The sequence below is a fragment of the Panthera tigris genome, chromosome D2 (assembly GCF_018350195.1).
Source record: "Panthera tigris isolate Pti1 chromosome D2, P.tigris_Pti1_mat1.1, whole genome shotgun sequence".
Classification (NCBI taxonomy): Eukaryota; Metazoa; Chordata; class Mammalia; order Carnivora; family Felidae; genus Panthera; species Panthera tigris.
The window spans coordinates 17760946-17777335 of record NC_056670.1 but is presented as its reverse complement, the minus strand read 5'-3'; the positions used below and the strand labels follow the sequence as shown (position 1 = coordinate 17777335).

The 16390-nt window shown below is 47.2% G+C and overlaps 1 protein-coding gene across 3 annotated transcripts in view; it reads left to right on the top strand.

The window, feature by feature from the left end:
• Positions 1-16390, top strand: part of GALNT2 (polypeptide N-acetylgalactosaminyltransferase 2) — a 190248-nt gene that overhangs the window by 118871 nt on the left and 54987 nt on the right. For all 3 annotated transcript variants that reach the window (XM_042960401.1, XM_042960400.1, XM_042960399.1), the window contains one exon: positions 4061-4214. In XM_042960401.1, the coding sequence (XP_042816335.1) occupies positions 4061-4214 (154 nt within the window). The remainder of the gene's footprint in view (positions 1-4060; positions 4215-16390) is intronic.

Sequence of the window (16390 nt, the reverse complement as noted above, 5' to 3'; positions counted from 1 at the left end):
CTTCTTAAATACTCTCATAACTCATTTAGTAAGCAAACAATTTTCCCAGGCGTTCTTAGGATAATGCCCACTTTCTCTCTTGTGTTCTTTAATCGCAGGTGGTTTTCTATGGTCTTTGGTGATGGAGCTGCTTTCTGGCTTCTCCTGCAAAGATTTTTGTTTGTTTTTTTTAATTAAAAAAATTCTTTTTTTAATTTTAGAGAGAGAGCAAGAAACCACTAGCAGGGGAGGGGGTGGAGCGGGAGAGAGAGAGAGAGAGAGAGAGAGAGAGGGAGATTCTTAAGCAGGCTCCACACTCATCACAGAGCCCGATGCGGGGCTCGATCCCACGACTTTGGGATCATGACCTGAGCTGAAATCAAGAGTCCAGACGCTCAACTGACAGGGCCACCCAGGCACCCCCTTTTCTTGTACAGTTTTATATCTTTGGGGTATTTCATGGCCTCTGCTTCTGCCTAGCTAGCCAAGTGCACTGTCTGTAGGTGTTCGTGTATTTTTTGTTTGTTCGTTTTCTAAAGCTCTTAATTTCCAATGCACTTTCTAAAAATTTTAATGTGAAAGAAGTACACGATGATTTATGAATGGCATTTTTTAAAAGTCAGGCTCTTCAGACTTTGTACGTGTTGTTTTGACTGTTTCCCTCCAACCTGTAACTTAGGCCCAGCGTGTTCCGTTGTCTCTGCATCCGGCTGCTTCCCCTAATGCCCGGGTTGGGATGGGGCACGCATGCCCTCTGAGAGCCATGCTCTCTCTTTCCTGCCTCTGCTCTCTGGGTGGCTCCAGCCCTAGGAATTCTATAGAATACAGAACTGATTTCTATAACGGTTCTTTAGCCCGGTGGTTTTCAGATTATGGGGTGTGACCCATCATTCGAGCATGAAGCCACTTTTGTGGTGCTGCACCCACGTAAGAAAAACAGGTCAAATGGATCCATCTGTTCATACAGAGGAAGGCTGAAACCTTCATTTCAATTGTGTGCCTACGTATGTGTGTTCACGTGTCGGGGACATGATATAAAATGTGTGTCATAGTCAAACGTGTTTGAGAGTCCCTGCCGTATTCTGACATACTGCTGAACTTCCGTGACAGAAAAACCAGTTATAACCTGTCTCCAGTAAAATGGTCGCACGCCTTGGGAAAAGTGTCCCAAGGCAAGGCAGAGTCCACAAGGGTCCCGTGGAAGATGTTCCCAAGCCGGAAGGGGTCACTGTGGGCTGCTTCGGAGGGGGTTCCTGCAGTCTTTGGAGGGTGGCTTCTCCTACATTACTCCTACTCATTCTTCACTTCTCAGTTCAAATATTCCTTCCCCGGGGGAAGCCTTCCCTACTCCCCCTGTCTACATCAGTTTCCTCTGTTAGGTGCCTCCGTAGAACTACATTTCTTAGTATCAGAACACCTAGCTCGGTTGTTAATGAGACAGTGATTCGGTATAGTCATTTTATTATTATCTGTCTCCCTCCATCTCCTAGAACATGACCTCCACTGGGCAGGCATCAGGTCTGTTTTTCTCACTGTATCTGCAGGAGCCAACACAATGCCTAGCATATAGTCCACACTTCGTATACACCAATGGCTTGGGGCCAAGTCCCCACAGTCACCCGACATCAGGAACCCCGTAAAACCCTCTGCTGTACTCATGTCTTTTCTAGAAGGGGGGAAGGTTTTCTATTACAAGGAGATCTATAGGTGGGATTGAAGCCCCAGGAACTCAGCAGAAGCCTTGCCCCACCAGGCCAGGAGTAAGCTGACTCCCTTCTCACTGTCCCCAGCGCTCCAGGTGACGGTCACGGAGAGCATAAGCAGAGTGACAGACAGAACTTCTCTTGGGTGACGGTCCCTTCTCTGGTTGTGGCTGGGGCTCCACGGTTCCTGGTGCCTCGTGGTAGTAACGAATATTCAGGCCTTTACACATTAGTTGGAACCGGCTCATTTGGATTTCGTAGTGAGTACTGCAGACATAGATCTTAGCTGAGGCTCTGATTTGTGTTAGTCCAAGCACAGATGGGTGGTTTTTTTCTTCCCTATCCTCAAGAGTCTGTGAGGGTGAAGGCAGAAAGGTGGGGAGAGAGGAGGATCCAGAAGTATTTCCAGGGTTGCCCTAGCATGAAAGACATGTTTCCAAAAAGGTGTTTTGGAAACGTTTTATTTTAGGCGGGAGAAAACGCTGACACTGTGGCCAGCTCCCATAACCTAACCAGACATTTTTCGGGGGCACAGCGTCGTCATAGCCAGGGAGCTCGTGAGTTTTGAAACTGCTTTTCCATTTGAGAGACTGGACCTCTGTGACCCCAAGCATCATTTCCACGGCAACCAGCTGTGATGAGATGGGGGTTCTGACCTCGCGGGACGATCGCAGCAAGAAACAGATGAGCTTGTAGATAGAAAATTTACTCTATGGCCTTGAACAGATCTCATGTAACCGAATCTCAGTTTCCTCATCTCTGAACCAGAGAAAGAAACGGGACGTGCCTTTGATTGGACGCGGAGAGATCCATGTTGGAAAAGCACGCATGTAGGTATTGTTGAGTTTAACTGAACAGCCCAGCGTTTGACAGGAGGCAGAAGACCTGTGGCCTGCACACATGTGCCTGTTGTGGGTAGCTGTCAACAGGCCTGCTCTCACGTCTCTGGCCAGCACCTCACTCTTTGTTAAACTGGCTTCCTGGCCGGTCCTGAATGGGGTAAGGTAGTTCACTGCCACCCCAGGGCCTTTGCACCGCAGTTCCCTGAGCATTTTCCTATACTGTTCCCAGAGGGCTCCATGGCCCACTCCCTCCCTTTGTCTGGGTGTCTACTCAGACATTAGAGCCCCTATCAGACACCCCACAGAAAGCGACCCCAGAACTATTTGCCCCTTAATGCCTTTTCTTCAGAGCACTGTGACCATTGGGAATTTCATAAGCTTCCTGGGGACAGGTTTGTTAATCTTCTTTTTTCTTTTTTTTTTTTTTTTTTTTGAGTTTGGTTCAAGTTTGCTACACCTACTAAACTGGCACATAGTAGGCCATTCAGTCCTCACGAAAAACCTTTTTTCGTTGTTTTAAGTTCATTGATCTTTAGGAAACTCTTATTTCAAAGAATAAAATAAAAAAAAAAAACCTACCCAAGATCATAAAGGTAGCAAGTGGTAGACAGGGGTCTAAAAGCCAGGGCAAACTTCAAGTCCTGAATATTCTCTCTGCCTTGAGTCGGCCTTTCCTTCTGTCTTTCCCTCTGAGCACTGATGCCTTTGCTGTGTCTCTGGGTCTGCGTTCATGATGCCCAGGCCTGCCCAGCCTCGCCCCAGCCTGCAGTGCCCTTTCCTGTAGATCCAGCTACAGCCAGTACTGCCCCTACCCCGGGTCCCAGTACAGACTCCCCACTCCGCTGTCGTGTTCTTGGAGAACCTCCTGCTTGGCCTTCTAGAGTGGCAGCAGCTAATCTGATCACGAGTCAGGGCTGACCCACGCATGGACAGGTCACCTTGGCCCCATTCCCTCTTGAAACGTGTGCTAGGAGGTGTCCGTGCTAGGATTGGTTCCTCTCACCTCCTCGTGGGGTCAGACGTGGCAGCAGCTTCGAGAAGAAGCCCTGAGAAGCGTCTCACCGAGGGATGTGGGGATCGCCTGTTCTTTGTCATTTCACGTTTAAACACTTACTTTCGTGTCACCCGATGTGACTCGACAGGATAGCCTTGCGTGTAATTTGGACATTATCTTTTTCACCGTATCTGGGATGCTTCTGGGCCTTACCGTAATCCCTGGAAAGGTGCAACAAGCAGGTAGTAATCTCCTTTCTTACCAAGTGTGTGTGGAACCATGCTTACGGATACCTTGGCTGGCACAGAATATCGCTCACTAGACAACACAGGAGGTCCGAGTCTCGTTGCAAACTGTCAGCATCCGGCTTTCCAATCTGGGCACGTGACGATGCTCGCTTGGGCTGTTTTCAGCTAGTTTGTGGACGAAAACTGCCATCAGAGGAAGCCGTGGGCTTCTGGTAGCACCGTTCACGTGGCGTGTGCTGGCCTCTGCTCTCATTTTCCCCTCGTCCCACACCCTCTGTCTGCTCTTTCTCTCAGGAAAAGTGCGGTGGCGGGACTTTAACCAGGAAGCTTACGTCGGAGGGACAATGGTCCGCTCCGGGCAGGACCCCTACGCCCGCAACAAATTCAACCAAGTGGAAAGTGATAAGCTGCGGATGGACAGAGCCATCCCGGACACCAGACATGACCAGTAAGTACTAAGCTGTGTGTTGGCCTGGGGCCTCCGCTTGCTTTCCCACACCTGGTAAGTAGCTTTGACCACGACGCAGCATTTTTCTTTTACTCTGGGACACTGAACGCGCATCGTGTCTCTACGGGGCGGTAAAACTCGGAAAAGGCATACGGCATTGGGGCTCCACTCCCTGGAAGAGACAGGCCCGCTGGGGATGGGATTCTAGTCTTTCGGATCCCCTAAGGCAGTATCGAGAGGCCATGGGTGGCTGGCCAGAGGGTGGGGGGTCAGCACGAGAAGGGCATGTCATCTCTCAAACCCCTTCCCAAACACGTGTAATTTGCCATAGTTCGTAGCGTCGTCGGAAGGAAGGAAATCTGAATTCTTGCTCTATTAGGACAGCTTAACTCAGAAATGTTCTAGAGACTGGAAAGGGGAAAGGAACAACCCCGGCAGGGCGGATGTGAAACTGAGCTGAAACACAGAGACAGAGGAGGACTACGTCCTTCTCTTGACTCTTCAGGGATCTGGGACCCGAGGGCAGAGGGCACTCCAGGGTTCATCGGGCTCGGCTGATGAGGTCTCCAGGCATTCTAACGTGAGTTTGTCACCGCTTACTGTCAGGCCTCACTGCCGCTACACCTCTCAGCCTTGCTGGTAAGAAGCTCTGACTGGGAGGCTGGTCACATGGAGATCATTGCGGGGGTTGGGCTTGTTGCAGATTGTTAAAAAATAAAGAGTTGTATTTGGAGGACAGCTGTTTCCTGGCTGTCTGGTAGGCGTTCCTGCTCACCGGGTTACTTAGGGAGTCATTCATCGTCATGGATGACACATCCACTGCGACTCAGACACTGTGTTCGGGTCCGGGGATTCCAGACAGAAGAGTCTCTGGCCGCAGTCCCGTTCTGGCTGGGGATGGGGCGGGGGGTGGGGGGGTGGGTGGGGTGGGTAACAGGTGCACCAGGAAGCGAGGGGGGGTGGTACCCCAGGGCTTGGACAGTCTGCTCTAAAGCAGTGCAGCCAGGGCCCCCAGGAGGTGGGAAGGTCAGGAGACGCCCGAAGGAGGGGGGAGTCCTGAGCTGGAGGCATCCAGAAAGAAGGACAGGGGCAAGGCCGTGACAGGCAGTGCTGGGCTTCCAGAGAGCCCATCAGCGATCGGATCGCCCTGCGTGTGTGTCCCAGGGACTGAGAGGAGGGTAAGCTGGCGAGGGACGACAGTCAGCTACCTTTCGCGTGAACACTTCTTCAAGTTTGGCTTGATTTTGTAAATTAGTAGCATGCACGGAAAGGGTGTTTTCCTCTCCTGCTTTCAGGGGAACTTGACTTAACCGTGTCGGTTAACCATTTAGCTGCCAGGTTATCACTCCCTTTGCTTAACGGTCTTTTTGCGTGTTTGTTTTACTGTGTGTGCGTGTTCTAGACAGCTCTGTGCTCCCACAGCAGCTCATAAGCAGGTAAATTTACAGGACTTTAGGACCAAGGAGTTAAGTGCACAGTGTGTGTGTGTGTGTGTGTGTGTGTGTGTGCATGAGAGAGAGAGAGAGAGAGAGAGAGAGAGAGAGATTTAATATATGAAACATATGGCTGATATATGTGATACATAATATTAAGAATCTTACCGTTTTTCTAAATCCAGTCCAGGAGATGGTCTTTGTTTAATGTGTCCTATAATCCATTAATTTTTTTTTTTCATAGGCAGCTTTGTTCAGTCTTCAGGCTGTGCTCCCGATTAAATTCAGTAGGGTTAGCTGTTGAACAGCCTATCTAAAAAGGTTTGCTGACCTGGGATCCACGGACCCCAGGGAGCCCACACGGAGGCCCTGGGACCCTGCGAGTCCTGGAGCTGTGTGTATGCACATGCCTGCATCTCTGGGGAGAGGTCACGAGTGCCGGTGTCCCCACCCCCCCCCCTCCATCCCCAGGCTAACCAGACTGTCTGCACCCCGCCTGTGCGAAGCGCTCCTCGGGGGCACTTACACGGTCCTTGAGAGTCAGACTCTGGACACAAAGGTTGTCTTCATTGCACGGAGAGGGAGGGGAGGGTCCCCCTTTGTTAAAAACCTGCCCAGTGATTAGGAGCAGCGGACTTAAGGCCAGAAAGGGGCACTGTGGCTTTTAAGAGGGGCTTGGCCTAAAACGTTCCAGCAGAATCTGGCTCAGAAACCTTACCTGGTGCTTTGAATCAACTGCTTCGAATCACATCTCCATGAGACGGTGTGAGTGTCACTGCACCGTTGGGTTGTGAGTGGTTTTCCTGCTGTGACTTTTCCTTAGAGCTGAGAGAAAGTAGTGTCTTTGTGATGGCTCATCAGTGTGTGGGCTTCAAAGTCCCCCAAATTAAATATATGTGCGTATATAGCTTTTTTTTTTTCCAGTTTTTTGAAATACGAGTTTGTCCAAGCAGATGTTTGACTATTCCTCCCATGGTGGGAGGTGTTAGAGGTGAGTTTAATTTTAGTGCCAGCGACAGTGGCATTTTCATTTGCATGTGTTAAAGGAACAGCTGGGATGCCTTCCGTGTTGGTTTGACTTTGGCTAAATTAATGTCTCCCCAAGTCAGTCAGATGCCTGAAACTGAGCCAATGTGCTATCCTCGGAGCGTAAGCTCATACTGAATGTCAGGTTAAGGAGATCAAGTTGCCTCTGTGAATCTCCCCCGACCTCCACCATACCTCTCATTGAGAACTTTTAAAGCCTTTGACCTTCTACATAAATGTTTTGTTTTGTTTTGTTGGGTTTTTTTTTTTTTTTCTGTCTCGCCATCTCTCCCTTCGTCTAGGATTATGGAAACGTTTGAATTCAGCCTTCATGTGTGATAAATCCGAAAGCCATGCACGTGGCTCATTAAGAACAAGGTTTTTGGAGTCACATAGTTCTTGGTCACGATCTTGGCAGCGAGGCGACCCTTGACCTCGACCACCTCCCCGAGGAGTGCAACCGCCTGGCCCCCACCCTTGATTTTCTCCTGGGTAATTCTTATCACCACCCACACACCATATGTTTTACTTATTTACATGTTCATCCGTCTTTACCCATTAGAATAGGGAGATACTGCCGCCAGGATCGTTACTGGACGACTGACGGCATTCGGGAAATTCAGTAAATATTTGTTGAGTGAATGTATTGCTCAGCACGTATGGTGAGCGCCTACTAAGTCATCAGTGATACTAAGAGTCATAAAAGAACAAGGGAGATTTTTAGCAGTCGAGATCATATGAACCCCATGATGAACCCCAAATAAACATAACGTGTTTACATTCTTCCAGGACTGAAAAGCAATGCAATTACATCCCACCCTTTATTTCTTGTCCTTTGGGATAGATACAAGGCATCAGGTGTTCAGAGCCTTGCAAAAACAAAAACAAAACAAAACAAAACTTCACATATTTGGGCAATGTTTTATTTACCTTTTTTAAGTATATAAAATGTACTGGGCCCCCCTCCGCCCCTTGCAAAAAAAAAAAAAAATACATACATAGAAGCAAGTAGCCTAGAAAAGCTTGTCAGGAGTGAAATCCTAGATCTGACATACAGGAAATGTTGGCTTATTCTAATAAGCCTTAGAAATTAGAAAATAGGAGCCCATCCTAGTCTTAACAGTACAATTGCCCACTCAAAAAAAAAAATTCCCCTACTTCATTTAAATTTTTTTTAATATCTATTTATTTTTGAGAGAGACAGAGAGAGAGAGAGACAAAGCATGAGCAGAGGAGGGGCAGAGAGAGAGGGAGACACAGAATCTGAAGCAGGCTCCGGCCTCCGAGCTGTCAGCACAGAGCCCGACGCGGGGCTTGAACTCACAGACTGCGAGATCATGACCTGAGCCGAAGTCGGACGCTCAACCGATTGAGCCACCCAGGCGCCCCCCCCCCCAACTTCATTTAATTTTATTTGAAATCTCAAATAAATTACCAAGGCTAAAAGCAAATTAAAGACCAATGGGAATTTTGAAAATGCTTTTTCTGACTATTTAGATCTTTCCCTTCCACCTTTGGGAAGCTGTTGTTAGTGCCTGGGCAAAAGATCATACAGAACAGCGTTGGACAGACATAGATATGTATGGAAGGGGGAGCCAACAGGATGTGGCAGTGGGTCCGATGAGGGGTGTGATACGCCGTGAAGCAGAGCTCCAGGATGTATGGCTAAAACAAGGGAAGAGATGGGTCGCCTTAACTGAGATGAGGGGGCTGAGTGGAGCGGGTGCGGGGGACACATCAGCAGTTAACGTTTGGACATGTTAAGTCCAAGGTACATTGTCTGTGATTGGGTATGTGTCTGGTGTTCAGCAGAAAGGTCTTGGTGGGAATGTAAACTTGGGAATGGTCAGTATACAGGTGGCATTTAAAACTATGAGATGGACATCACCCCCCAGGGCAACGAACATAGAAAGGAGGAGAGGCCCAGAGACCGCCATTGAAATTCAGCTGTGGGTTAAAGCCAAGGCCAACACTTGGAGTACAGTCCAACATGGTCGACCGCTGACTGTGTCCTCTGGGTGCTGAGGCCCCAGGGGAGGAGTACTCTTGTTACCCTGTTAGAGTAGAGGTGAGGAGGGGTGTGTTAAAGCCCCTTCCGAGTCCAACTCAGAAGAGTTTTGCGCTGTTTTTTGTTAGTGCGTGCGCACACACGCGTGTGTATTTTGTTTTGTTTGCCTAGAAATGCATCTGACGGGAAAGTAAAGTACAGGAATCAGGTGCAACCCAAGGAGTTTATATAGAGTATCGTTCTGTCTACTGGGGAAAGCTGGAGCTGGTTTGCTTTAAAATTGTGTATATAAGTAAAATCAAACAAACCTTTAGGGGGGAAAGCCTTATTCCCTTGTTTCCTTCTTTTCCCTGTCAGCCGCACACCATTCCTTTCCATTTATTTATCCAAGTCCCTTAAAAACGAGAACCGCTTGATAAAAGGGCAGATTTTGTTCAGGTCTCAAAAGTTGAATTTCTAGCAAGTTGCTCTCTGTGCTACCCCCCCCCCGTCTTTTTTTTGATCACTAAATTAAAAATGAAGGGTTTTGAAACATTTTTGCGTCTAAAACTGAAATACTGCTCCTGACCACGGTGATCTCAACTGCATCCCACAAAGGATCCTTCTCTAAGAGAGAAGTTTGTCCAAGGTGCACACCTAATGGCAGCCTTGAAATCAAGGGAACACTGTGTTTACTCTGTCTGTAAATTTGGGGTTACTTGTGAGGTTTGGTTTTGTTCCGTTCAGGATAATCACCCAAGGGCTGTGTTTTGAACCAGTTTCTTAAACGTCTAGCTGTAATGCAGCCCAAACCCAGAGAGGGGGACTCTTGAGGGGCCATTCTTTTCTTTCTTTCCTGCTTTTATTTTTTAGAAACCTTTCAACACGAGGACAGGCATTGAAGTAACCGGCTGGGCTGTTTAGTCTGGCTGGAGTGTCCGCGTTGATGTCAGTGGTTTTAAGAGTAGCTAATCGGGATTAAGGGTTGTGGGGAAAGGTACAATCCAACTTTTCATTGTTACTCAGTGAGCGTAAACACCGTGAAAGCCAAGAAAAAGTTTTCTATGTCAACTCAGCTGCCCGGAGTGAGGCTTTGGTGTGGGCCGTTATGTTAGGGGGACACAGAGTTTGGTTTTTAGGAGAGCAGAAGATCCGGGGAAACAAGAGGAGAGGAGTGTGGCTCCGGAGGAGTCCGGCTTCTCGTGAGTTGGGGGGTGGGGGTCTCTTGGGGCCCGGGGCTTTGTTTTCATTTCACATTTTTCTTATAAAAGTGGCATCTTACAAACGTGCATGAGCAGCTGACCCTCTTCTGTGGCGGCTGCTCTGGGACAGAGCTGATCCGCTCCCTCGGCAGCTCAGCGGGGCTCAGACCTGCTTTGGCAGACCCGAGTCACCTTCCTGTGTCCCACCCGCAGGGTCCTGGGACAGGAGACAGGTGCTTCTCTAAGCAGGGGCCCCCCCAGCTCCCTCTGAGTTTCAGGTGGCCTCGCGGGCATTTGTGGCCGGTGGGGCAGAGGGGGTTTGGCTGCGGCACAACAGCGAGGCTTTAAGCTCTGTTGCATAGTAACGGCAACAAAATATTTATTGGGACGTTTTATCAGTGTCATGACCTGCGCTCAGCCTTTTATGTGCATTGATTTTATTTAATCTGCTGGCACTCCTGCGAGGTGGGTGGGGAGATCCTTCTCCTGATGACATCATCCGCCAGTCTCCAGAAGCGGGGGGAATGGAGAGCCCGCCTCCAGAGAGCCCAGGAGCCTCGCCCCCACGGGAAGCAGAGTCGCTGACAGCGTGCCGCCTCGCCCTCGCCCTCGCCCTTGGCAGGTGGCTTTCCCACGCCTGGTCTTCAGGCACGAGGCCCGAAAGTACCTAAAAAGCAATCGATCCCCATTGGCCACTGCCATGGCTGGTCGAATCCTGGGAGGTTGAGAAGAAGCAAGGTTTCTGCTTCTGTCTTTCCGGCGTCAGTTCTCCGCGGGTCACGTGATAGAAGAGTGTGCTCCGTTTCTGTTCCCCGGGGGACGGGGGAGGGACCTGCGTGCCACCTGGACAGTCGCAGGCGGCCGGCCTCCAGGCTCTCTGCTCTCACGGCCCCCCCGCCGCCCCATCCCACGGCCTGACCTGCGCCTGACGTGCACAATCCCGGCCACGGCCTCGCCACCGTTCACCAGCCTGTTGTGTTCTGTGTTTGTTTTGCTTGCTTTTATTTGTAGTGTTTTTATAAAAACCAGCTCCGGCAATAGGCTACTCTTCTTTTTCCCCTTATCCGTTCCCCTTTTTGACCATTTGAGGCCTCCTCTGCATCTAAAACAAAGAATGCCCCGGCCTGGGAGACGATATAAGGCGAAGACAGTGGACGCTGTCTGTGCCTTGTGTGAGCAGCTCCGAAGGGCCTGGTGGAGGCCTTCTCGTAAAAAGATCAGCAGCAAACGTTTTGAAAGCCCAATCCCTGAGTGGCTGTGCACACGTGTGGCTCAGTTTCCCCCGGCTGGGACTCTGGCTTATAGTTTGGGCAGAGACGGATGGTCCTAAATGAGTAACGTGATTTCGTTTCTTTCTTCTTCGGTCCCCTTTCCACCAGCATCCTGGGAATACAGCGGTGTGCACGAAGGTCCTCTCGGTGCTCGAGGAGCTCGCAGTGCAGGGGGAGAGGTGGTGGCTAATGGACAGTGGCGTAGTCCAGTCCATTGGGTGGTCCGGGAAGGGCAATCTTGTCCTTTTTAGAAATTTTTTCAGTGTTTATGCATATTTTTAGAGAGCGAGAGCGCAAGCAGGGGAGGGGCAGAGAAAGAGGGAGACACAGAATCTCAAGCAGTCTCCAGGCTCTGAGCTGTCAGCACAGAGCCCTGATGCAGGGCTCGAACCCACGAACCGAGAAATGATGACCTGGGTCAAAGTCGGACGCCTAACCAACTGAGCCACCCAGGCGCCGCAACAATCTTGTCTTTTAATTAGAATATTTACTCCATTTACATTTAGTGCAGGTTCTGATGTATTTGGGTTTAACACTGGCATCTCTGTCAATGTTCTATTTATGCCACGTTTTGTGTTCCTTTTCCTCCTCTTTCCTGCTTCTTTTAGATTAAGTATTTCTCTCTTTGTTAGCTTGTTGCATTCTTTACTTATGAGAGTCTAATATAAATGAATAATTTTATTATTTCCTGAATAATGCACAGACCTCATAGCACTTGACCCCATTAGCTCTCCTACCCTCTTTGACACTCTTTATTGCCATATGGTCTAATTCTCTCTATGTGTAAACTCCACAGGACATCTTCTGGTGTTTTGTGTAGTAAATATCCTTTTGATTTATTCACGTATTTATGTTTTTTCCTTATTTCTTATAATTTTCACTTTCCTCCTGGGACCATTTTTCACCTGTCTGAGAACTATTAGTATTTCTCTTAGTGCCAGTTTTCTGGCAATGAATTCTCTCCCTTTATTGTCTCAAAATAAATTTGTCCTTTACTTCACTTTTACTTTTGAAAAGTATTTTCATTGAATTTAGAATTCCAGGTTGACCAAAGCTTGGGCAACTTTTCTATAGTCATTCTGTGGTCTTCGGGCTTCCATTGTTTCTGGTAAAACATCAACTGTTGATCTTACTGTAGCATTTTTGAAGGCATTTTAACTTTTTCCTCTGGCTTCCTTAAAGATACTTCTCTTTGTCTTTGGTTTTCAGAAATTTCACTGAAATGTGCCTAAGTGTCTTCTTTGTATTGAACCTGTTTGGGTTTGTAGATTTCCTGAATCTGTTGCTTCCTGTCTTTGGCAAGCTTCTCTTGTGCCCCATTTTCTCTCCTGTCTCCCTCTGGGCCCTAAATACATCTTTGTTAGAGATTTCAGCATGTCCTGTGTCCCTCTTGTGCTCTTTTCCATTTTATGTATCCTTTTCTATTCTTTGTGCTTTAACCTAGGTATAATTTTATTGTCTTTCCTTCTGGTTTACTGATTCTTTGCTATCTCTATTTTGCTTTTTTTTTTTTTTAACGTCTATTCATATTTTAGAGAGAGTGGTGGGGGGTGGGTAGGTGCAGTGAGAGAGAGGGGACAGAGGATCCGAAGTGGGCTCCGGGCTGACAGAGCCTCATGTAGGGCTCGAACTCATGAACTGTGAGATCACAGCCTGAGCGGAAGTCAGACACTTAACTGACTGAGCCACGCAGGTGCTCCCATACCTATTTGGCTTTTAAGTCCATCTGCTGAATTCTTAATTTTAGTTATTTTATTTTGTTGTGTATGAACAAATAATAGAGATATTTAAAGGGCCTCCTTGATGTTTTCATCCTCCAAAGAGGATTTCGTTTTGCTCTGTGACAGGCGAAAAAGGGCAGATCGCCTCGGGCAGGGCTGGCACCGAGCTGGCATCAGCTGGGTTTCAGTCTTTTGTAAAACACTGATGAGTTCCCAGTTCTCTTTTGCTATTGGAAGGGAGCCCTTTGGGATTCCACCTGGAAGTCTGCGATGTTTATTAGAGCCCCTTTTTCCTTGGCGAGACCTGAACGGCAGTTCTGGCCTCCACAGCTCCGTGACACCTGCAGAAACTTACCTTGCTTTGCCTCCTGCAAAGCCATCACTTCTGCTTAGCTTCTCCCGTCTGTCGGCTTCACGCCGCGTGAGGGGAAGAGGGATCAGAGAATGTTGGCCTTACTCTGGGGGCCTCTCTTCTTTCTGGGAACCCGGCCCTGTAACACCCAGCTGCCTTGTTAACTCTCCAGTGCCTTCAAATAGACTTTTTGGTGTGTTTCATCCAACGTTTCTAGTAGCTTCTTGTGGGCAGATTGGTCTATACCAAGGAACTTTGCTATTACTGAAAGCAGGGAAAAAAACCCTGAGTGTTCTGTTTGGAATCCAAATTCAGTCCGAATCTTGACAGTTCATAAATTTTTCTCTGAGCAGCACTGTCTATCCCCAGTCCGAATAAGTAGAAATAGCTATGGGGGTGCCCGGGTGGCCCAGTCGATTAAGTGTCTGACTCTTGGTTTCAGCTCAGGTCATGATCTCACAATTTGTGAGTTTCGGCCCCACAAGGGGCTCCTGACTGACAGTGCAGAGCCTGCTTGGGATTCTCTCTCTCCGCCCCCCATCTTTCTCTGCCCCTCCAACGCTCACTCTCCCTGTCTTTCTCAAAATGAATAAATAAACTTAAAAAAAGAAAAAGGAGAAAAGGAAGTAGCTGTGGACTTGAGTGGTTAATGGCTCTGTCACTTAACTCCCAGACTAAGGTCGGAACAATCTCTCTAAACTCCAGAGTTTCTTATCTGCGAAACCACAGCAGTGCATGCCCTGTCCATCTTACACATAGTTGTTAGGCTCAGATATGTGTGAAAGAGCTTCATAAACTACAAACAGCCCCACAGAATATTATCGTATTGTTATCGTGTGTGACGAGCCGCTTATGTCTATGTGAAATCAGCTTTGAGAGCTTTGCTCTCGATACGTGTGTGCCATTGAGGGCAGACGTTCAGCCTTCTTCGTCTGAACGGCTCTGTTGTGCTGAGGTCTTGTAGGTCTGGGTCTTGTCGTGCAGCGCAACCCTGGAGCTTGTTGGCATTGACCGAAAACAGTTGAGGACGTAACCGAAATAGCGATTTCCACCTGTTTCAAAAGGAAAGTAGAGCAAGGAGAAGGGGTCCTTTGTATGTTGCTTGGTAAATGCGATGAATCTTTGGGTCTGAACAAACCATCCTGTTTCAGCCACCGTCTTAAACCCGTTGCTTCGCCACCACCATGGAACTGTTAAAATTTTTTCTCTTCTTTTTTAATGGGAAGGATTTTGTCTATTTTAGGAAACAGTCAAAACAGTGTAAAATGTGTTTCGACTCTCTCAGCCTCTTAGGCTGTATATTTTACTTTTTCTGGAACACTGTGATTTCAGAGATCACTTGTGACTTCTCTGATGAGCTTGAGAGGAGCGGCATTGCCAGCTCATGGTACCTGCGTTCTTGCACTTGGAACGTCTGCCCATTCGCTGGTAGAGCTGACCAGTCCCCACATACCCTGGAGTGCTAAGCGGTGTGGCCGAATCTTTAAGAACCCCGATCTCTGTCCCAATCTGTAAAAACAGAAGTACAGACTTTTAAAATTAACACTCAACTACGCTGGATCAACTGTGATTTCTTCTATCAGGCAATGATGGGAGAAGAAAACCCACGTCTTTGGAAATTTGAATCTGTTAAAAGAATACCCCAATAAGAAAATTGCACTCAGATTTGAAGTTTTATATTGAGTTGTTTTTTTTTTTTTTTTTTTTGACTCTTGCATTCATGCGTTCATTTAGCAGGCATTCGAGAGCTTCCTGTGTGACAGGTGTTTTTCTGGTCACTAGGGAAACAATAATGAACAAAACTGATTGTAAAATTTCTCTGCCGCCTAGAGCGTAGACTGAGGGGGTAGGAGTGGAAGACAGCAAAAACGAGTGATTCAGCTCTATGACAATAAGATGTTAAATGCAACAGAGAGAAAAACTAAGCGTGGGGTCAGAGAGTATGATAGTCAAGGTCAGAGGTCCAATATTAAATAAGTGGTAAGGCACAGTGAAAGAAACAGTCAACAAAATGAAAAGGCACCAACAGAATGAGAGAAAATATTTACAAATCGTGTATCTGATTAATATAAAAAACATAGAAGGAGCTCATACAACTCAATAGCTCTTTCTGGGTATTTTTCTTTATGTATTTTTTTATCTATTTTATTAATATTTAATATAATTAAAACATATACTTTTAAGTATATATATTTATATATACATATAAATTTTAAATATATATAATTTTAAATACATACATATTTATAGGTACATATGAATGTACCTCTAAATACATATATATATGTAATTTTATGTAAAATGGGCAAAGGACCTGAATAAACATTTTTCCAAAGAAATTATATGAGTGGCCAACAAGGACATGAGAAGGTACTCAGAATTACTAATCTTCAGGGAAACGCCCATCAAAACCACCAGGAGATACCACTACGTCTCTTCGCATGCCTGTCATCAAAACAAGAAATAAGAAATGTTGGCGAGAATGTGGGGAAGAGGAAACTGTTCCACGCTGTTGGTGAGAATGCCAACTGGTTGCGGCCACTCTGGAAAACAGCATGGAGGTTCCTCAAAACATTAAAAATAGCACTACTCTTTGGTCCAGCAACTCTGCTCCTGGGTATGTATCCAAGGGAAATGACATCAGCGTCTCAAAGAGAGAGCAGCAGCATTTTTAATGTTTATAGCAGCACTATTTATAACAGCCGACACACAGAGCAGCGTAAGCGTCCATAGGTGGATGAATAAAGAAATGTCTCGCGCGCGCGCGCACACACACACACACACACACACACACACACACTGATATATTCTTTAGCCATAAGAAAGTAGGAAATCTGTCATTTGTGACAACATGAATGGACCTTGAGGGCATTATGCTAAGTGAAATAAGTCAGACAAAGGCAACTGTTCCTCTCCGATCTCCCATATATGTGGAATCCAAAAAAAAAAAAAAAAAAAGGAAAAAGAAGAACAAACTTCTAGAAAAAGAGATCAGGTTTGTGATTGCCAGAGGTGGGGGTGGGGGAGGGAGATCTGAAGAAAGGTGACCAAAAGACACAAACGTCCAGTGGCAGTAATCCATAGGTACTGGGAGTGTCCTATGCAGCATGGTGACTCTCGTTAACACTGCTGTGTGGCATGTTTGAAACTTGCTGAGAGAGTAGGCCCTAAGAGTTCTCATCGC